General features: G+C 37.4%; 1 protein-coding gene across 7 annotated transcripts in view; it reads left to right on the top strand.

The window, feature by feature from the left end:
• The window catches only part of LOC120806131 (ras-specific guanine nucleotide-releasing factor RalGPS1-like), a 51,540-nt gene that overhangs the window by 9,627 nt on the left and 19,734 nt on the right, over positions 1–22,179 (top strand). For 4 of the 7 annotated variants that reach the window (XM_040156900.1, XM_040156901.1, XM_040156904.1 and 1 more), the window contains exons 2-6: positions 4,307–4,436; positions 7,047–7,151; positions 9,432–9,482; positions 14,705–14,788; positions 17,203–17,292. In XM_040156900.1, the coding sequence (XP_040012834.1) occupies positions 4,380–4,436; positions 7,047–7,151; positions 9,432–9,482; positions 14,705–14,788; positions 17,203–17,292 (387 nt within the window). In that variant the 5' untranslated portion in view covers positions 4,307–4,379. Of the gene's footprint in view, positions 1–4,306; positions 4,437–7,046; positions 7,152–9,431; positions 9,483–14,704; positions 14,789–17,202; positions 17,293–17,393; positions 17,704–17,743; positions 17,993–22,179 lie in introns of those variants that run through there. The other 3 variants (XM_040156903.1, XM_040156906.1, XM_040156902.1) reach the window with 3 other exon arrangements.

The following is a 22,179-nucleotide window of genomic DNA, read 5'->3' as shown; positions in this document are numbered from 1 at the left end:
GATATGCATGATGTAATGATCAAAATTTTCACTTAAAATAGCAAATATCTAGTGCCAGACAGCCCTGGAGTTTCACTACATTCAATACTGTATTTACCATGAGACATGAGCTACTTTAGATATACACTTAGATATACACTTAACTAACTAATGTTAGTTTTTATTTGCCTGGACCATCTAGCAAAAAACTGTCATAGCTTGTTGGCTGAGGTGCACTCAGACCTATCCATATTCCAAAAAAACGCATTTGAGTTGAGTTGTGTATGTTACATCCACAGTCTTCAGATTCTGATGCACAGTGCTAGCACACCAGGTACCTTTTTTTTTAATTGGAGTGCCCAAATGGAATCTAAAAGTAATTTACTGACTTCTGCTATAAAGTTATAAGCTGTTTCACACATTTTTGTAAGTTCATACGGTGAAGTTATTTGCAAAGTAGCAACTATTTTTACTTAATTACATTTAATTAATTAGATATTTTAGTAAACACATGTTTTTAGATACAGCTGTAACTATCTTTTAAAATAAGTTTGTGCACATCATGTATACACTTACAGGAGTTTCAGTGTCTCCTTAAAAGTAAATTCAACACCACATCACCTTAGAAGCATCTTTATAAGTTTGAGAAGCAGTATATTGAAGTATAGGTTCACATCTTTTCAAGAATGTCTTAAAACAATACTCACATGCCTATATGTACATTGCAGAGTTATCGGTTGGTACACACTGGCCCTGAAGAAATCCCTCTTAACAGGATTCTAATGTAAGAGATGAGGAAAAAAATCCACAGTCCTTGTTCTGTGTAAAAATACATACTGAAGTTCAGTCAAGGTAATATGAATTTGTTGTCCAGTATTTTCTGATTGGGTATCTGACAAATAGGGTCTGAGTATTATTATTAATATCATAGCTCAGCAGTGATGTGGAAATTAGATGATGATGATGATGATTAGATGATTGAATAAAATATTGAATTATTAGGGTTAAAAAGCACGTTTTGAACGGGCACTGCACTGGTATTAATAATTATAGATAAAAATAGTATACTGCTAATATAGGCTACTACTGTGTATTAATATTTGGAGTACTGTATGTTTTTGCCTTTTCTGAGTGATAGTCCGTGACTGACCGACTGACGAAATTACGCCATCTGTCAGCCGAATGCCATGTGACTGAGTGCTGAAGTTATACCACTGTTTGGCTGGCCAAGTGTTGGAGTTTTCCAATTGGCTGTTGCTCTTTCAAAATGAATTGGCGCAAACGGTTTCCATTGCATCATCGGGGGGGGGGTGTTTACAGGCAGTGATGCCAATTTAGAGCCTTTGTTGCTAGACTTGCTGACTTTTCACACCCCTTTAGCAAATTTTCTTCACAAAAGCACCTAGCAACAAATCTAATCTGACTTTTTGGACTATCAGCTACTTTCTGTAGAAGAGAGTCAAAAGTATTGCCCTACAAGCACGAGATCGGGCTTTCTCTCCTCAGGCACACCTTTCTATGTGTCTCATTCAATTGAGAGCACAGCAGCTGACACAGACGTGAACCTCTAACTTTCTGAGTGATCATTTTACAACTAAATATAGCTGAAATCACAGCACAACTGTTGCCTTTTAAGTTATGTGTATGGTGATGTTGTCAGATGATGTCGCAGTTATAGAATGCAGGTTGCAGAGCAGAGCAGCTTGGTAATAGCTTGGAACTGACTGCTAGTTAACGTGGTCTTAATGGGCTGCATTTGTCACTATTTCATACTTGTTCCATTGTCTGACAACAGAAAAGCATGTAAATGAGAACAGCTTTATTGGGAAGAGTGGGAGAGAAGCAATCAGATAAAGAACTGTCCAGCCATATACTAGGTTTTGACCTAGTCTTGTTCAGACTTGACAAAGCTCCTGTGACTAGCACACTGTTATCATGTGTAAAATCAGTTGAGTGCTCCTTTAAAACACTTACTTACTTGGCTACTGCTGTAACAGTTAAGGGGCACAGACGGAAAAAACAACTAACACCCAAATGAATTTTGAGCATGGGGAACTGCAGCATTTGTAGCCATTGATGTGAGTTAGTAAATAACATTAACGCTGTTATATGCATATAAGAGAATGGTGTTCAGTTTGGGTTTTCTAGGTGTCGGATGGCATCATACTTGACTTTTTAAAAGTGTATCTACATGTCTAAGTATGGTCCTGTATACATGCAGCATTTTAACTGCACATTAGGGGGCATCTTAGCACTGAAAAAAAATGCTGTGTTTGTGATACTGTTTATAATTTTTTGCCTGTATACTTGCATATGTTGCTTCTTGCGGCATGTTTACTTATTGGTTCTCTGCTTCAGAATATCTGAGCATCTAAAATGCTAAACTGTTGTGCAGAACTTGCAGAAAAATAACCATGTATGCAGATTTCCATTATGATAAAAAAACAAGATATGTACTTTACTATGTTCATCTTGATGTTTCAATCTGCCTCTTGTCATGCCTCAGCTACTCACAAACCTTATTTTCAGCTGGTTTATTGATTAAATGTGGATGGTACTGTATTTCTCTTTGTATCCTCACAGCTGGGACTTAAGGCTAAAATGAAACTTGCCTGTAATTATACCCAATCTTTTAGGACCATGTGACAGGCTATATGTACAGGTGTTTCAGTTTTCATTTCTTATTGTTTTTCACATTATCTTGTATGGTCGAAAAAGTCTTAGTTAGACTAACTCTGATCTCTGTGTTACAATGCATAGTTAGGAGCACCCTGGTGGCCGAGGGGTAAAGAATGCTCCACTGATTTAGCATTGCAAACCTATACTATTATTGGACTCACGATGGACAGTAAAAAGAATAGTTAGAAAGAATTCTAACTCTACACACCCAGGTTTTTTTTTTTTTTTTTTTACTTTTCAAGCTTGTAGTCTTAAGACCCATCCCACACTCACTCCTCATCACTTGAGGACATTTATCAGACTAAACACAGCTCTCTCTGGAGACAGTAAAGGCTTCATAGTACTTCTAAAGCATACAATGCCCACAGAAATAATGATGATATAAAAAGGAAATCTGTTGCCTAATGCACAGGCCTTAATTTTCATTGCATTGTGGCTGTAATTATCAGTAACTTTCTCAAATTACAGTAATCACTATATATGTTGGATGAACTGAAGATGGATGTCAGTTGGGTTAATAAGGTTTTCCAGTGGAAAACAGTGAATCACTGAATACCAGTTAATTGCTGCTCAAATACTAGTAGTTGCTTCTAGCTAGAAATGTCACTGGCATGACATTTGGTCTGGTTTTGGCTGATTACCAGTGTGTGTCATCAGGGAAAAATGTGGTCCTGAAGACACTTACTGTAGTGGGTGATTTAGCAGGTGTTTATATTGCTGTTTTTGGACAGATTATGTCACTGTGATAGCGTCACAACCGTGAAAGATACAGTTACGAAACTTTATGGGTGTGTAGTTTAGATCATAACGAAGGCTGAGTTCGAAGATGGGTGTGGTCTGACCCACAAATACTGAGTACTCATGCAATAATGTAGTAATGACTACTGAGTCATGGGTTGGAATGTCAACATGTTAACGGACGTCGTGGCTGGTCTGATCCCATCGCAAGATGGTCTCTAGTTTTTAAAGATTTTTGTGACCCCCCCGACCTAGAGTCAGACATTATTGTGCTAGTTAGGTATTTGTTGTTACCTACTATCCAACACGTCAGTCTAACTAGCATGTTGCTATCGCCAGCAGCATGGTGCTCCAAGACACAACAAAACCATCATCCTCAGCTAGCATGCTAAACTAACTACCATGCTAACAAGCTAAAATGAAAAAAACAACAGACACACAGCATTAAGCTGCCTAGCATGCTGTACATTTAGGTAGTTTGTATGAGGATCAAAATGTATCCTATAGTGTTGAGATTTATCACAATATGGCAAAAATATGAAAAATAAAATAAAATCAGCAACACAGTTTATTGTATTGAACATCATTCAAAACAATAAATTGCATTCCATTGTTATGAATTGCATCAATATTTCACCAAAGGAGATATATAATGATTTTGGAATATGGCCAATGTCTATTCAAAATTCAACACAAGGGTTAGATATTACTGTAAATACTTTACTCAACATAAGCATCACTTAACTAACTTGAGTACTAACTCGAGTACTAATACAAGCAAATACAGAAGAAAATGTTCATAATAATTGTCAAACAATGTGGAAAACCTGTTTTTTATAATTTTAAAGCTAAGTAAGGGAAAATGAAAAAACATGTTAAAGAGGTTAAAGACCGTGTCCTCCTTCCTCAGGCATGGATGAGAGGTTATGTGTGCCTCCCAGCTGTCGCCCTGACCTGTGCATCCCGACAGTTCCTCTGTGAGTATGTATCGCAGGAACGGGCTCTCAAATGGCACCAGCATCAATTCAGTCACCTCAGAGGTAAGAAAAAGCTCCCGTGGTGTTCATTGTTATTTAAATTTGATCTGGAGATAATCTTGATATCCAGTAAAATTGATATATATTTAAAGGCTAGGTTTTCCTTGGTGTGCTGTCCTGTACATGAACATACATGTCCAAATGACTGGACTAGCTGGTGTGTTCCTGGGAAGTCTGTTGATGCCCATTGCTGTGGGCTGTCCAAATCAACAATTCATTAAGTTGATGTAGTCAAGTCACCCCATGCAGAATCTCCTCTTCACAAAGTCTGTTTGGGCTGTAGACTTTACCAGACTTCACTTGGAAAATTACTGTTGATGATGATGATAATGATAAATGTACATTTGTTAGTATTTGTTTTTGTCATTTTTGTTGCCTATAAATTTATTGTAGTGAGGATTGATAATGCACATGCAGTGTTTAGCAGCTCGTGCAAAGGGAAAATTTTATTGTATGTAGTGATCATATCTGCTATAGCTACGATGTAAAGCAGCAGATCTGCACATATACATAAGTTACCATTATTAATACCATTATGGTATTACCCTCACAGTTCAGTAGCCTCGCAGACCTGACGTCATGACAGTGAACACGTCATTGTACGTATGACAAAATTTCGCAAGGGCTCAAGCTGGAACTCTGCTTCTCCAGGCTGTACATATGCAAATTTGCCCAGGGGTTGCTCGATTACATTTGTTTAGTGGTTTCGTTCATACTTGTATATAGTGTGTCTACGTTTGTTTTCAACTCTGTTTTAAAACCTGCATCCCGACAGAAGTTGAACCAAACAATCAACTTACTTGACGCACAGGTCCCCATAATGCATTTATGTGATTTGGGAGGTGTCTCAGCTCCTCTGCATGCCTTTGTCACCTATGACTACCCATAACAAACTCCTCACCGTAGGTCTCAGGAGACTTTGGCAAATATCTTATGAAAACCATAATTCCAGCTTTTATCCAAAAATCAAGATTCAGCTGGGTTTCAGTAGGTCTATTAAGTTATTATTATTTTTTTTTTCCTCCTGTGGAACACAGTGAATAACTTATTAGCAGTTTAATGTTCAAATATTAGTAGTATTAGTAGTTACTTCCAGTTAAAGTAAATTAGAAGTAATTTCTTTAATTGCAGGCAGGGGAAGGGCCCAACTTTTGCAAATACTGCAACATGGTTGATAACAGCCACACTGCCTTGATATGTTTTGTCCCTAGGGACTAATTTTGTGACCCTTTTTGAAAATAACTTTGAAGTATTGTGTATGGATCACAGTGTTCATCTAGGATACATTTTGACCTGATTATCATGACAGATAAAAGGGATATCCATCCTAATATTCATGGTAATATGACCAGTAGTTGAGCACAAATTCTGCTCTGTTAAATGTATGCACCAACTTTTCTGCCCAGCTAGCCCTGTAATGATCAGGGCGAAAAAGCAGTATATTTTCCACTGCGGACCACTCGTAAATAGTCTTTCCAAAACATCTAAAAATTACTTGTGCATGTATCTTCTTGTATGTCTATTGTTCTAATTTTTCAAAATAATGTTTTATGTGTGTTTGTTTTAAGTGCTTTCCATTTGGTTTTGTTGATTAAAATGCCAGAGCTGAGTCTTATTAACTGATAGGATAAAAAGGATAAAAAGTCAATATTCAAAGCAAATTCAATCAAGGGTAATGATGGGGAAGGGAAAAACATCAGAGGCATTTATGCCATATTATCATAATTTGAAATGGGTAATATTCACAGAAAATAATCTGTTTTTACTTGGTGGAAGCATTGATTCACTATAATAACCCAGTGAATCACATTATGCAAGTCATTTTTATTTTCAAGTGTCTGCTGTTGTGGTATACCCACATTTAAATTGCTTTCAGTATATGCATTTTGCCTTTCAGTCTTTGGAGTGTTGACTCCTTTAATCTCTTTCTTCTACATTGTCCTCCTGTATGACTTTATTAAAGAAGCCCTGTGGAGTTTTTGAGTTTTTGTTTATATTCAGTGAGTCTCACCAAAACACACTGTGTGTGTCATTAAGGTCTAACAATTGTGTTGAATGCATTTCCTTCCTCAGAAAAAAGGCAGAAAAAAATATCAAAAACACTAGGATTCATAATCTGGAGACAAACAATTTCTAAGAAAATCTGGCTAATCTGATGGTCATGGAGACATTTTTATGCTAAAATTCCACTTGATAGAAGAGAGGCCTGGGGGTCACCAAAATCACTACGAATTATTCTTTTGAAGATCATAAATGTCCAAATCAAATCTTACAGCAATCTGCCTAGTAGTTGTTTGTCTTCTGGACCAAGTGCTTAACAGATTGAGAGACAGACCAACAATTCAGCAGTAACGTTAACATCATTAACGCCTTAGCAGTATTAAGGTAAAAGACATTTTGTTATTCCAATGCATAAAGTATATAAAGAGAAGGAATCTTGGAATCTGAATAATAAATAATTGATAAAATTAAATTGACTTGTGAATCACTACATTTTGCCATGTTTACTAAGACAGTACACAGTTTCATGACAAATGTTCTGCTTGTGGTCACTGACAGCTGGTTATATTGGTATAGAGCAGTTACTATGATAGTTTAACGTGTGTCTTTTAGGCCAGCAGCAGTTCTGATTCTCTGGATGGACCCTGTGTGGATTATGCCAAGAGCTATGATGCCGTCGTCTTTGATGTGCTGAAGGTGACACCTGAGGAGTTTGCTGTGAGTATGCTTCAAATGTCAGTATTTGTGCAGCATAAAAGACGATCAGATCTTACCTGAAAGACCCAAGCATACTATATACTATTAGACTACTTGTCTGTCAAAGCTTTTACACAGTTTCTGGAGAGGGATTAGAGAGAAAAGCACACCTGAGTTTTATTTGTTTTTCATTTTGTTTGAGGAACTAATTTAAATTCATCAAATGGGTGCCAATAATTGTGTCTGGGTACATTTTGTGTTAGTATTATTTCTCTATTATGCAAGTTTCATAGTTTAGTTTTCAGACATTTTATTAAAATATTCTGCTAATAATTGGTTCATTTGCATTTGTTTCTGAAGATATTCTGAATTATGTACTTCAAATTCAGTGGTGCCAAAAATTTTGACTGGACTGTATTAGCAGTTGCTGTTCTGTTTTTGGCCAGTAACTGAAAGGTCTCCACTCATTTACCGTGCAGCTGCAGGAAACGTAGAGCTAATGGCTGATGTCCACCCTGGGTTTCTGAGGGGACGAGCCAGAAGTTTAGGTTTACTGCTTGGAAGGCCTATTAGCACTTACTCCACTCAAACCTATACGGATAAGAATAATAAAAACTTCGAGTTTCATTTAGTATTATTGATTATTTTAAAATCAGCTGTTCTCACATGCACCTTAGTGCATCAACACTGGGAATTTGACATTTTTTAAACTCAGCTAATCAATATTTGTTACATTAACACTGAATCAAACAGCTTTAATGTGAAAGGGGTCCTATGCAGTGACAAACACATTTTCTGCTGCTCAGCTGAGCTTTTTAGCTCAGTGTTTTGTTTCTAGGGCAGGTTCACTCTTTGGTTCTCATCGTCCTAGTTTCCAGCAGCAGTAAGCAGCTGTGTTCAGCTTATGTTTTGCTGCTTCTAAGTGACTAAATCAAAGGGGGGAAAAAAAGAGAAGAAAAAAGAATTACTGCGATTTTCAAGTTATGCGTGTCCCAACTAAACTAACAGTTAGAGAACCCACTGTTTTAGAATATCTGAAATCAAATTTATTACTTTGTGTACAAGCACAAATTGCAAGAGGGCTAGATTAAATTGAAAATACATTAGAGGATATGTTGATTTAATAAATACACTCTCGGCCAATTACATCACTGATCTCATAGCTCTGAAACAGCTGAGCAAATCATGAAGCATCATAATAATAGCTCAACAAATGGAAAGACGCTTCTCCGAGAAATCATAATGAAGTAGTTTATATGATCACATCAGTTTGATTCTATTTGAATCATAATCCTACTGTATCTTTGTAAATTGTCATCATATTGTAATTGAAATGACATCAGCGCTTGCACCGAAATGCATTTTAAGAAAAAAAACATGAAGCAAAACTTTTGCTGAAAAGGCAGTGATGCACAGGATTGAGGTCCAGTAATCTGATGTCTAGCACATAAACAGCAGAATACCGAGTTCTAACAGACCAGTCTGATCTGTGTAGAGGTGTGTGGTTATTTTGTACCAGCCAGGTGGCATTTGCATGTGATTTAATGAAGGTTAACACAGTTAACAGTGTGTAATGTTACTGCTTTGCTGCAGCACTTCTCAAATCAGAGGCTGCAGGTGTGGACAACAGATACTGTAAGAATCAGCCATATTCATTTATAGAGGAATACAGACAGCTTCACTAACGTTCCTGCTTTATACACATTTAACAAAATTTTGTGATGCACATTTCAACGCATGTATTGGTTAGAAAATGATTAATTTACATAGTTTATGTACATTTTAAGTATTTTTCCAATATTGCAGTCATTTACTTCAATTATTTTGGCTACTCTTGACACAGCCAAAGTGGTAGCTCCAGAAACAGATGTGAGACGTTTATTTTCATTGTTGATTTCCACCTCTCCTATTGAGTAGAGGTCAGTAAAATACCTATGCTGCCATGACAATAGAGCTCTGACTTCAGTAGAAAGTCAGAGTTTTCTTGATGCCAGGATTTAGTGACTATTAGAGAAACTGTAACTTAAGGTACTTCTCTATGGACTCCAGTTTTCAATTAAGATTGTGACTACTTGGACTGAAACACTACTTGAATCTCCATCAGACAGCAGACCATAATTCCTTCTTTTATAGCCATCGCTGATGGAACATAGAGCCCATCAACGGATACAAAAATCTTTGGGAGTTATTTCTAACCCATCATTTCCAGTTATGACCAGTGGACCTACAGTGGTTTAATGCTTAAGCTCCTACATATTGAAAAATTGAAAGATAATGTCAATTTCTTTCTTGTTATTTCAGAGCCAAATCACGCTGATGGACGCACCAGTCTTCAAAGCGATTCAGCCAGAGGTAAGAGAGTCCCATGTTTTCAAGTGGTTGGCGTCTTGAGTCTCACTTCAGTTCTAATTTATGAATGTTTCCAACATCATATTTGCAGGAAAACCTGAATTCCAGCTGTGGTGTTAACCCTTTAAATGACTATTTGAGGGGTTTTGGTAATTCATATAATTTCTCGGTAATTCTGTGTGTAGTGTTTATGTTGAATATTCTTACCAGGCAACAGAAATTCTCACAAGAAATTAAAGACTACTTTTAATTGGATGATTCACATAATTCATCATTATTGACCTGTATCAAACATTATGTCAGTTTATACGGTGACAGTCCCTAAGAAAATCAGGAATGTTTCGCAGGAAACCCCTCAGAGATCTAAACCTCCCCACACAATGATTCCAGGCCCCTTTTTGTTTCAAATACTTGTAATGCAGCCATGATGGTCTTCACAGCTGTTGCCACTCAGCTGAACCCACACTGGCCTTAGCGGTTGAACTCTCCACTGGAACCCTTGCTTTACCCTCTGCTAGTCAATGAAATTCCAGTCATGAGTGAACCAATCTACAGTGATTGGTTGATAGATGACGGGTCTGTGTCAGAGTATTGCAGTTGGTGATCATTTGATGTATCTTAATGACTCTTAATCTTAATGAAGTTTTTTAACAGATGGGGGTCTGGTGATATTCCAAGTTCATCAGTGCTGCAAAACTGCATGCAGAGTACCATCTCTGGTTATTAATCTAGTAAACAGATGAGGGTTAAACCAATCAGCTCGCTATTTAGTTACGCGGTCTATTCTGTGGGATGCACCTGATGTACCCTGTTGCTTAATAAACTGAATGTTATATTTTTTTTAATAAAATATAATAATTTCTTCTGACATATTGGTTGTAAGTTCATAAATCGTCACCTATCTGTATTTAATTGTAATTTTGGTTTTAATCTGTCAGTCATCACAATATTGCTTTTAATCAGATGTCCTGGTGGGAGCTTGTGTCCAATGTGGGACTGGTCCAAATGAAAATAATCTTGTTTATATTGGAATTTGGATTTCTTGGTGTTTTCCTGTCAGGGCAGGATGATCTTTTGTTAATGCTTTTACCTAAATTTGTAAAACACTAGACAGAATCATAAAAAGAATGGAAAAAATCATTGTAATTTAAATTGGCAAAGTAAAAGGCAAGGTGGACAGACGGCTGTTAATCCCTGCTGTTTTCATTCAGTGTAGATGACCTTAGTTTCATTTGTGAAGATCAGTGTCACGCAAGAACCACATTAAGACAATGTCCACACCAATACTAATGATTTCCTTCCCTTTTTTTATCCATGCTAGCTGCATGGCTCTATAGATGGCAATACCTATCTGTTGGTCGGTCCAGCACATTGGTCCAGACTGAAATAATTCAACAATTTTCTGAAGATAAGATTTTAAATCAAATTTGTATGTATATTCATGTTCCCCAGAGGAGGAATCCTACTGACTTTGGTGATCCTCTGACTTTTCATCTAGCATCACCATGAGGTTGAAATTTGTGGTTCAGAGTAAAATATCTCAACAACTGCTGGATGGATTTCCATTTCCTCAGAATGAATTGTAAGAACTTTGGTAATCCTCTGGCTTTTCATCGAGCATCTTCATTAGGTCAAAATTTTAATTTGTCCAGTGCTATGGTTTATGACCAGATACCTGCAAAACTAATGGCTTTCCTGTCAGCCTCAGCTGTACTTTGTGTTTTGTCGTAATTACAGTATGTTTATATGCTGTCACACTGAACTAAGATGTTGCACACTGTAAACATTATACCTGCTTCACATCAGCATGTTAGCATGCTGATGTTAGCATTTAGCTCAAAGCACAATGCATCCTCAGAAAGCTGCAAGTATGGCTTTGTATTCTTAGTCTTGTTTCTCTTCTTTCCTTTTCTGCACTATTAATTTGACTGATGATATTTAAATGTGTATCTTTTAATTTTGTAGCCTTTAGTTAACTTAAGTCACTTAAAGTATTTGCTCAAGCCATCACTGCCTTGTTCAATCAGAGCTTTTGTGTAAAAATACTCTGTATGTAGCTTATAAAAATTAGGGGTTGGTTTGTCTTAGCTAATATTGCTGATTCATCTGAGTCTGAGAGTCTATGAGAGACTGCTTCCTGATGGCTTATCATTAGAATTTCCCCATGGGGGATTTGCATTTGTATTCCTTCCCACCTTGACAAGTCAACAGCTCTGAGGGAAAACACTAACAATATGTAATATTTTTTTTTTTTTTTTGTGACCAACTTTTTATTGAATTTGTCACATGAAAATCGTTGTTCACGAGGTAATGCAAAGATTCCTTTACATACAAACAGCATTTAGCCCGAACTCTATACATATCAACATTGCCTTGCAAAGAAAAAAAAGTAAAAAGAAGAAACACAACTACAAAAAAAATGAAATAATAAATTAACTAAAAAAATAAATAAAATAAACTGAAAAACACAGACTCTAGATAATGTGTGTCTATGTCTTCTTACATTTTATCAAAGGGGCACATTATATCTGTGCAAGAAAGTGTGGGCTCGAAAGAGAACCAATGAGTCTCTACAGTGGATGCCCGAGCTTAATGAATTACAGCTAACGATCTTTCTGTGAGAGCAACATCCCTAAAATGATTAAGCCATTCTTTAATTGATGGAGGCTCAGGGGAGAACCATGAGTGTATTATGTTTGTATTATGTATTATGGTTTTTTTTCTTGGCAGCATTTTAAACCTGCAAATATGATTTTCTTAAGAGCTAACCTGGTGTTATCCCTGAGGGGGTAGTCATTATTGAATAAAAATAAAGTGAGCTGTTCAGGAATTGGGAATTCCAGGACTTTTTTTCAAGACACTTATCCTCCTTAGAACAGAGCTAAGATATAGAAGGGCATCCCCAGAAAACAAGAAAATATGTCCCAACAGTATTCTGTAAAGTTTGGACTAGCTGTGAGCTTTATTTTGAAGCAACTGTATGGTGGGGCATAAAATTTATGCACAAAAGTGAATGAGCTGATTTGATGAGATAAATATGTTAGCCCAGGTATTGTTCCAGTTCAAGGCCCTGTCCCTCAAGGTCAAGATTCCAGGACTCAATCACCCCCAGGGTTTTTGCATTTTTAGAGATTAAATAATTATAAATGGACGACACCAATTTGGCAGAGGTTGTTGAAAGGTTAACCCAAGTGCTCAGTGGATTAGACGGTAAAGGTGAATCCCACGGAACTCCATCGGCACAGATCGCAGGTACAGGAACCAAGAAAACCCAGGAAGACAATAACTTTACTTTCAATCCAGAAGCTTAATCAATTTTTTTCATACAGATCTTGAAGGCTATGGATTCCCCCAGGGGCCTGGCTATTGTTGAAATATGGACAGAATTCTGTGGAAAATTGTAATTATACCAAATTGGAGAACAGTCGCAGAGCTTGACATCAAAACCCATATATCTCTTGACGTTGGACCAGATTTGAAGAGAATTGTCTACGATTGGTCCAAACATTCTATTTGCTGATCTAGGTTTCACTTCACAGAATAGTATATCTGCAATTCTATGAGGTTTTACTAGTTTTTTTATGTATCTGCCAACAAGGTGTAGCAGCTGCTTTGTTGCACCAAGTTGTCAGTAGCTTTATTTGAAATGACCAATAACATAGTTTAAAATCAGGCACTGCCAGTACAACAGAGGGCTTCGAGTCTTCAAGTGCACACGGCCGAATAGGAGGTCTTTTACCATTCCGAATGAATTTAGAGGTCAGAGAATGTAATTCAATTATTTAGCTGGTGGGGGCATAGGAATCATAGACAAAATAAAGTTTACGCAACCAAGAGGATTAATTTTTATTGAGATTCTCCCATGCAATGACATTTTAAGATGTGACCATCTCTGAATATCAGATGAAATTTCCAGTTTGAATTTATTATAATTTATGTGTGATATATCAGAGAAATTGTTTAAATTTAAACTTAATTACGTAAAAACAGAGTTATGCCGCTGAATATGCAGAATAGCTGGTAATGCAAAGAGTTTTGCTGAGGCATTCAGCGGAACAAGACAACAATTATCCGAGTTAATTTTATAACCAGAAAATTGGCAGAACCGGGTAAAGACTTGTAATATTTGAGGTAAAGACTTGGACATATTAGTAAAGCAGAGTAACATGTTGTCCACCTAAATAGAGATTTTATGTTGTATATCTTGTATACTGATAGGTGAGATGTGGGGATTTAGTCTGATTGTCTGGGCCAATGGGTCCGTTGACGGTACAAAGAGCAGCGGAGAAACAATGGGCAGCCATAGTTTCTCTATGGCTGCCCATTATACACGCTGCAGGGGAAATGCTTTAGACAGAATATTAGCTGTTTGTACAACTGCATAGAAAAGCTGATATGGAAAAGCCATCTGATGTTGTCTGAAGCAAGTCTCCCTTTTATAAATCCTGTTTCTTTGTGATGAATTAGCTTGCCCACATATGGCTCCAGTCTTCTAACTAAAACTTAAGCAAAGAACTTCAGTTCTGTCGTAATGAGTGATATCGGGCTGTAACTGTCACATCTCAGAGGACGTTTACCACCCGTGGTAATTCTCTTGCAGAAACTGAATAGCATTTTAACACTCTGCTGACTCAACTAGGTCAACAAGTTAGATGTTGCATCTCCATGATGTGTCCTCCATCTCATTGAGTTTCTGGTGAAGATTTAGTACATCTTTCTGAAGGCTATCCACATCTTTTTTGTCTGCTATCATGTTAGCTGTCGTAGTATCCAGTCTCCCTTGCAGCGTTTTACTAACTTCGGCTTGGTGAATAATATCCTGGCTAAGATGGTAACTGCTGAGTTTGAGGATTCTTAGACTTTAGGGTTTGAATTTCACCAGAAAGCATATCTTCAACTACCTCTTTACTACTACTACTCCTACTTTCTTGGTTAGCCTGTCGCTGTGTTTGGGTCCTTCCACTGTTCGTCTGGGGCTTTCTTTTTAGTTGCGGAATTTCCCTGAAATGCCCTATTTCTCGTTGCTCTTGAACCCGTTAATTCATAGGGACACTTAGATGTAAACTGAACTAGATTAGTTTCTGAATTGCATGATATTGTGGTGGTAGAACTCAACAGTCTTATGCTATAGTAATCTGTAGTCTCATCCACCACACACATGGTGGTATAGGTTATTGTTACACATTCCTCAAATCTGTTGGTTAATGCGATTTTCTGATTGGCAGGAGCTGGCCAGCTGTGGATGGAACGGGAAGGAGAAACACAGTTTGGCCCCCAATGTGGTCGCATTCACACGCAGGTTCAACCAGGTATGTCTTATAAGATTCCTACAGCAAATATTTCATCATTTTATTACTTCTACTTCTCAAATAATTACACTTGATAAATAAGAGTCATATTAGTTATGGTTGATGTGTGACTTGAATGCTTTTGATAAAGGTAAGTGAAATACTGTACAGTTTAAAACAACTCATAACCAGTTATTATTGTTGCTTACTGTATTATTAATGTGAAATCCTTCCAGTTTGTTAAACTAATTTATAATAAGTATACAGTATTTTGGTTTTAAAGCTGCACCAGCCAATATCTTCATCCCATCTTCAGACCACTTTGTGATCATGGGTATAAATCCTGGCAATGACACAGTACATTTCTTTCCCTTATAATCATCAGTGGATTGATCATAACCTGAAAAGCTCAGTAGTGGATGCTGTTGGGCTCAATTCCATTTTCAGCTTTTAAAGCATAATTCAAAATCTTCATGCCCACAGCCATTTAGAAATTAAACTGATGTGAAATGGCAGCGGCAATGCTGCACACGGTTAATTTAAAAGATCAGTGTTGTTTTCAGCCACCTAGTGTGTTGTTAAGCAGTCTGGGCTTAAAGCTGGACTTTTGTGCATTATGTAGTTCACCCTTGCAGCTTAATGTTTGGGCACTCTGGCTTCCAATATATCATTTTACCAGCTATAAAGAGCTTTCAGCCTTTTAGATGCAAACAGTTACCACCAAAGAAAGTCAACAAAAGTTCTGAGTATAATGGTGAGCTCTGTATCCCTCTTTTATTCTTAACTGATATTAAATTGATATTAATATCAGTTATATATCATTCTGCCAGGGGAAGAAATGAGACAAAATTTATCAAATACTATGACAGGAAAACAGAGGGGAGTTTCCCTTTACTTTTCCCTTCCTTGATACAGTTTTGTTAATCTTTTAAAGCTGCACCAATCAAAAATGTATTTTAACCAAAAATCAAATTTGTAATGTGAAAGGGGTCACTTGTAGAGTTGAACCCACAGATAATTACCATCAACTCTGCAGTTCCACTAAGCCATGTGGAGATTTTTGATCTTCTCTGTCCATTTTTATTTTGGTTCAACAGTCCACAGCTTTACAGTTTGGTTCATTCTCATCCTCATTGACCAGCAGCAAATGGTAGACGGACACAGTTTGAGACTAGCTGGTGAAACTAGTGGAGCATTTAGCAACTTAAGAGCTAGGTGTTGATGGAGACCAAAAGCAAAGCTAAGAGGTGAATGAGTGTTGGACTTAGTCAGCAGGTGTGGACACAAACACCACTCCAAATCTGTGAGTAGGGACCTGTTTACTAACACATTCACCATAAAAACTTCATAATGTGTTAATATATTTATGTTGTGTTTATAGCCTGTTGTGCTACACCCAATTGGGCAAACAAATCAGCGAATACAGGTTTAATGTAACAGTTACTGTTTTATTAACGTTATTAATTGCAATTAAGAGCACTCCACTGATTTAGCATTTCACTCCTATATCACTGTTGGACTCACAATGGATTGTTTAATCAAAAAAAGAAAGAAAAAAGGATCAAATTGATGCAGCAGAGCCACACATTCTTCGTCCTGGTCAAATCCGGGCATCTGCACTACCCAAAATGCAACTTTACTGCTGACAGTTTGGAGATTCAGATGTCTTATGCTAGTAGCAGGTAATGTACAGTATCCTGGAGTCTTGCAGCAGAGATGAGTAGTGGGCTACAGAGGTGTGGTAGTCCACTCCTCCACACCCCCATATTTTTTCATTTCCAAACTTGTAGTCTTCAGTGATTCAAGTAACATCATTTGAGGACGTTTGTCAGACTTCACACAGCTCCCTCTGGAGACACTAAATTATACTACTAATTACTGTATACTACTTTTCCCACATATGCAGTAGTACTCCCCAACACCTGAAAACATACCTTGATGTGTAAAATCAGTAATGTACCCCATTAAATGATACATAATAAAGATGAAAAATATGCAAATAAGAATTTTTCGTATAATAGTTTATTGTATATATTAAGGGGCACTCTACAAACATACATATCAAACTCTGTTCACTAGTCTACTCAGTCTGTAAATTAAGGATTACTCAGTTGTATAATGTCCTCAGTAGGTTATCAGGGTTATTTTGAGAGGATCTAGTGGGACACATACAGCACTAGGGACTAAAGGTCAGGTTGGCTCAGCCTTTGCTGCTTCGCTTATGACCATCCTGTTTTTAATCTGCCACCTGCAAAACCCTAACTCTATTAAAGTGCAGTACTAAATCAGTGGAGTGACAGTACATCTAGATTTGTGCGTGTGCATGCGTGCGTGTGTGTGTGTGTGTGTGTGTGTGTGTGTGTGTGTGTGTGTGTGTGTGTGTGTGTGTGTGTGTATGTGTCTTTTTATATGTCTTGGTATTTGTTATATTTCAGGTGAGCTTTTGGCTGGTGAGGGAAATCTTAACTGCCCAGACGCTGAAAATCCGTGCAGAAATACTGAGCCATTTTGTTAAAATAGCAAAGGTGAGTTCACACAATTGAATAGATGCTTAATACTTAAAAACAATATAAGAAATGCTTGATAATAAAAGTTATTTGATTCTAACTAATGACTTATTTTGCAGCCCAAGATGCAAGTAGTTGTGATTTTGTGCAGCTTAACACTATTTATAATATACGGTTGTTGAGCATTGCAGTTGTTGTTGTTAGAAACTTCCTTCTCACTCTTAACAATGCTTACTTGATTTAATTATCTTTTTTTTGGGGGGGAGTTCATCAGTGGTTGATAAAGCAGTAATGTGAGCTTGAGACATTTTGTTACTATTCTAAACTAGAAATAGCTCAATGTGATGTTGGCTCAATTTTCCAGTATAATAAGGTAATCCATTTCATGTGTCACTGAATCCCTTATAATGTGTGAAGCTGCAGAATAATTGAGCTACCCAGGTACTTTTTCCCTGCATTCAGCGTGTAGGATGGAAAGGAAACGTGGAAGCATGACACAATGTTCTTGGCAAATTGCAAGATATGGACTATTGAAAATAAAGCACACTTTATGTCCCCGATGTTACCTTATGTAACCATTCACAGACCCAGACTGAGTGTCCATAGAGCATCACTCTGCAATTATGGATTAGGGCTTCAACGACAACAAAAATGTGTAAAGATCAATTGAAATCGGACATAAACTGAGAAATGAAATAAGAGATAATGTTAAATGTATTTATGAGGAAATCAAGTATGTGTTCTTGATTCCCAAGATACCTAAAAGTGGATAACAATGTTAATTATAATAGCTGTCAGGCTAAATCTCTGATTTTTTTTTTTTTTTTTTTTGTCAGATTAAAAGGATAATTGTTACATCAGGCATCTCATTTTCAAAGGTTTAGAGGTTTTCAAAGGTTTTCTATCAGTAATAATAATATTTTACTTACAAGTTCATTTCTGAAATATGACAACATGGTGACAACGCTAAAACTAACACAGATAGAAACACAAGCACAAATGTATTTGTAAGACAAAATAAAAGACAGTGGTAAAATAATTTTCAACCAAGTCTGTTGTAAATACAGTGGCATGAAAAAGCTTGGACATCCCAAGTTAAAATGTCTTTCTGTGAATAGATCGGTGAGTAGAAGATTAACTGATCTCCAAAAGGCATGAAGTTAAAGATGAAACATTCTTTTCGACATTTTAAGCAATAATAGTGAATTATTTTTGTTTTGTACAAGTTTAGAGTGAAAAAGGGAAGGAGCGTCATACAAAGGGTTGGGCGCCTCATGAGATTTGAGCTCTCAGATAACTTTTACCAAGGTCTCGGACCTTAATTAGCTTGTTAGGGCAATGGCTTGTTCAGTCATTGTTAGGAAATGCAAAGTGATGCAAATTTCAAAGCTTTATAAATAATCTGACTCACCAAGCTGTCCCAACAATCAGCAGCCATGGGCTCCCATAAGCAGCTGCTTAGCACTTAGCAAAAATTAAAGGAATTGATGCCCACTAAGCAGTAGAAGGCCATACAAAATGTGCAAAGTGTTTTCAGCTAGCTGTTTCCTCAGTTTGTAATGTCATTAAGAATTGGCAGTTAACAGGAACGGTGGAGGTCATGTTGATGTCTGGAAGACGAAAAGAAACCTCTCTGAGAGAACTGCTCGTAGAATTGCTAGAAAGGCAAATCAAATCCCCTGTTTGAATGCAAAAAACCCTCAGGAAGATTTAACAGACTCTAGAGTGGTAGTGCACTGTTCTATCGTGCAGCGACATCTGCACAAATATGACCTTCATGGAAGAGTCATTAGAAGAAAACCTTTCCTCCGTTCTCACCATTAAATTAGTCTAAACAAGCCTGATGCGTTTTGGAAACAAGTTGTGTGGACTGATGAAGTTAAAATAGAACTATTTGTCCGCAATGAGCAAAGGTATGTTTGGAGTAAAAAGGGTCCAGATTTTCATTAAAAGAACACATCTCCAACTGTAAAGCACAGGGATGGATTGATCATGCTTTGGGCTTGTGTTGCAGCCAGTGGCACAGGGAACATTTCACTGGTAGAGGGAAGAATGGATTCCATTGAATACCAGCAAATTTTGGAAGCAAACATCACACAGTCCGTTAAAAAGCTAAAGATGAAAAGAGGATGGCTTCTACAACAGGATAATGATCCCTAATGAATGATTATTAGCAAAATTTCAGATAAATAAAGGGATTTAGGTAATCTGGATTAAACGTTGTCATATTTCCAACCTCTCTGCTTGTTTGTGTTTCTTTGCCCTATCATACTTTGTTATAAAGATGTCCTGATCTGAGCTGTTACTTTGAGTACAGTGCTAATGTAAGTGGTAGAAATAGTTGGCAAAACTACAAAAATAATCCCAAATTTTAATAAACTGAAAATATCCTTTTAAATCATCGAAGTAAGTACTGTAATACTTCCTGCGTTACCAGCAAACAAAGGAGTAAAACCTGATGCAAATAATTAACCCTTTAAATCAACCATCTGTATTCTATCACTGGATATAATAGAAGCCACTCATCTGCACTGCTCAACTGACATTATATGGATATACAGTATGTTCCATTTGAACAGTCTGTAATCCTGTGGAGTACTCTAGTTTTGTGGTAGCAAAACACAGTGGGACTTCCGTGGCCATGAATGGAAATCCCACCATGAGCATTAAAGGATATATTTTCTTACTGTCAACAAATCATGAAAAGACCAAAACCGAAAATGTGTTAGACCATCTTTCAATACTTTTTGACTAAATTAGGCTGTGTTTGGCTCTCAGCTCCCAGCCCTTTGGTTCCTCCTGAAGATGTAAATCTTTAAAAACCCTTCACAAATATATAGTTTCAGAATTAAGTAAGGTTCAGTCATTTCCTAAAACAGCTGGCCACTGCATTTTTTTAATCAAATGTTGCTCAAACAAGAGGAAATGTAGTTGTGAGGGGATTAGTACCGGCGGATTAATCTACATTTAGTGCTTTAGTGAGTATTTATGGCAGAATAATTCTAGCAAGATGGTGTATGTGGGATTGAGTCAAAATAAAATAAAGTGCGTATGTTCATGGTAAAAAGGGACATATAACCCAGAGCAAAAGTGTGGCTCATTGATATGTTTTTAATAGTTTTGGACAACAATTGAACTCTATGGCACTGAGGAATAAGATATGTAAGGCTTTCACATACACACAATACTTGAGATACAATCATTTTTGTTTTGTTCTGATTCTTTACATTGGATTTGTTGACAATAAGAAAATACAGAGTAATGCCAAATTTATGCTTTAAAACGGAGTGCCTAATGTACATGTAATATGTATTGTAAAGTGTGGTCATTTTGTCTTCCATACTCAGCCATAGCTCACTGGTTACAGAATTTGTGTTAATTTTTTCGTTTAATATTCTTTACAAAAGAAGATTACTTTTTAAAGGAGAAGTCATAGTCAAAGCCTTGTAGTAGTAGCATTTTAGAAGTTAATCAGTAACTTCTGTTGGCCAAGTTCCCAGTTGCAAACAGTTCATTTGATTTTTAATTTTCATTTTCAATCAGTAAAGGAATCCTTAAAACTTCTGTGTTTCACTTTCTGTGTTCTGGAATGTTGTTCACAAATATTCAATGCTGAAAGCCTAAAATAAAAACAGGCTAACGGAATAGAAACACTCTGTGGGCACGAATATATCCAGTTCAGTTAAAGTATTGTGGGAGTTTTGCCTGAACAAGATAGAATTAAATAAATAGAATAAAATAATTAAAATGCTGAATATCATTTTTTATCGGAATTGTTATTTCCGATTGCCAATCAAGTAAATTAATGTAGAATTTCGTTACTTTGGGTCTGACGCAGACGCCTCTCCCGTCTGTAGTCACCACTCTTGTCATGAGCAATGTCCCGTCCTAAGCACTGTCTGAGTGGATTACGTCATGAGTAATAGCCTATCAACAATGAAAGCTAATTTGCCACAGTTGAGCACAGAGGAATGCATTTTCGGATTGGAGAAGTAACAAACCTCGCAGTAGAGAGAGAGGTAGAGAGAGAGAGAGAGGTAGAGAGAGAGAGAGAGGTAGAGAGAGAGAGAGGTAGAGAGATTGAGATTGAGATTCCACATCATCACCCAAAGACCAGAAAGAAAAATATCAAAACAAAGAGAAGCAAAAAACTGTCGCCAAAAAAACCAAAACATTTTCTCTCAGTAATTAACAATCCGCCAGATGGCCAGCTTGGCAGAACCAGATAAAAAGTTCACCAGTGTATGTGCCGTCTTCTTTTTAGCACTGTACCTGGGGCCAAAAATGAACAACTCAAAAGAAAATTGCTCCCAGATGCCCTGAAACCACCTTTTTAAAAGCTCGAACAGCGTCACCAGCCGAGGACACTGAACAAACAAATGCTCCAGGGTCTCCGCCTGAGAGCAGAAGACACACTCCTTCCCCAGCTCAGGATCCAGGTGCGCTCTGTATCTGTTCGTAGCTATCGCCCCATGTACAACCCTCCACTGGAGGTCTGCTGTCCGCTTTTCAATGGGCAGCTTGTACAGGGCCCGCCTGCTGCCTTTCGGGGAAGCACCTGGACCAAAAAACTCAATCCACCTCGACTCCCTCATCCCCGCCAAAGAGCGCAGGTTCAGAACCTTCACGCAGATTTGATAGGCTGCTTTTTTCCCTACAGCCTGGAACTGGTCCAGATGTGGGGTTGTGAACGTCAGCAGCTGTCCTCCTCCTTCCTGCCACTCTCCCACAGCTGGGGTGACGGACAGAGAGGGGAAGCTGTACTCGCAGCCTTCACTCCATTGTTTGCACAGGTCTCTGTTTTCTGCGAATGCTCTCAGGTTTTGTGGCAGGGCAGCACAGACCTCCTTCACCACTCTGTAAATCAGCCTGGTAGAGGTGATGTTGCTCCTCCTTCCCAGGTCG

The sequence above is a fragment of the Xiphias gladius genome, chromosome 20 (assembly GCF_016859285.1).
Source record: "Xiphias gladius isolate SHS-SW01 ecotype Sanya breed wild chromosome 20, ASM1685928v1, whole genome shotgun sequence".
NCBI classification, from domain to species: domain Eukaryota; kingdom Metazoa; phylum Chordata; class Actinopteri; order Istiophoriformes; family Xiphiidae; genus Xiphias; species Xiphias gladius.
Note: the sequence above shows the minus strand (reverse complement) of the source record. Positions and strands in the feature narration are given on the sequence as shown.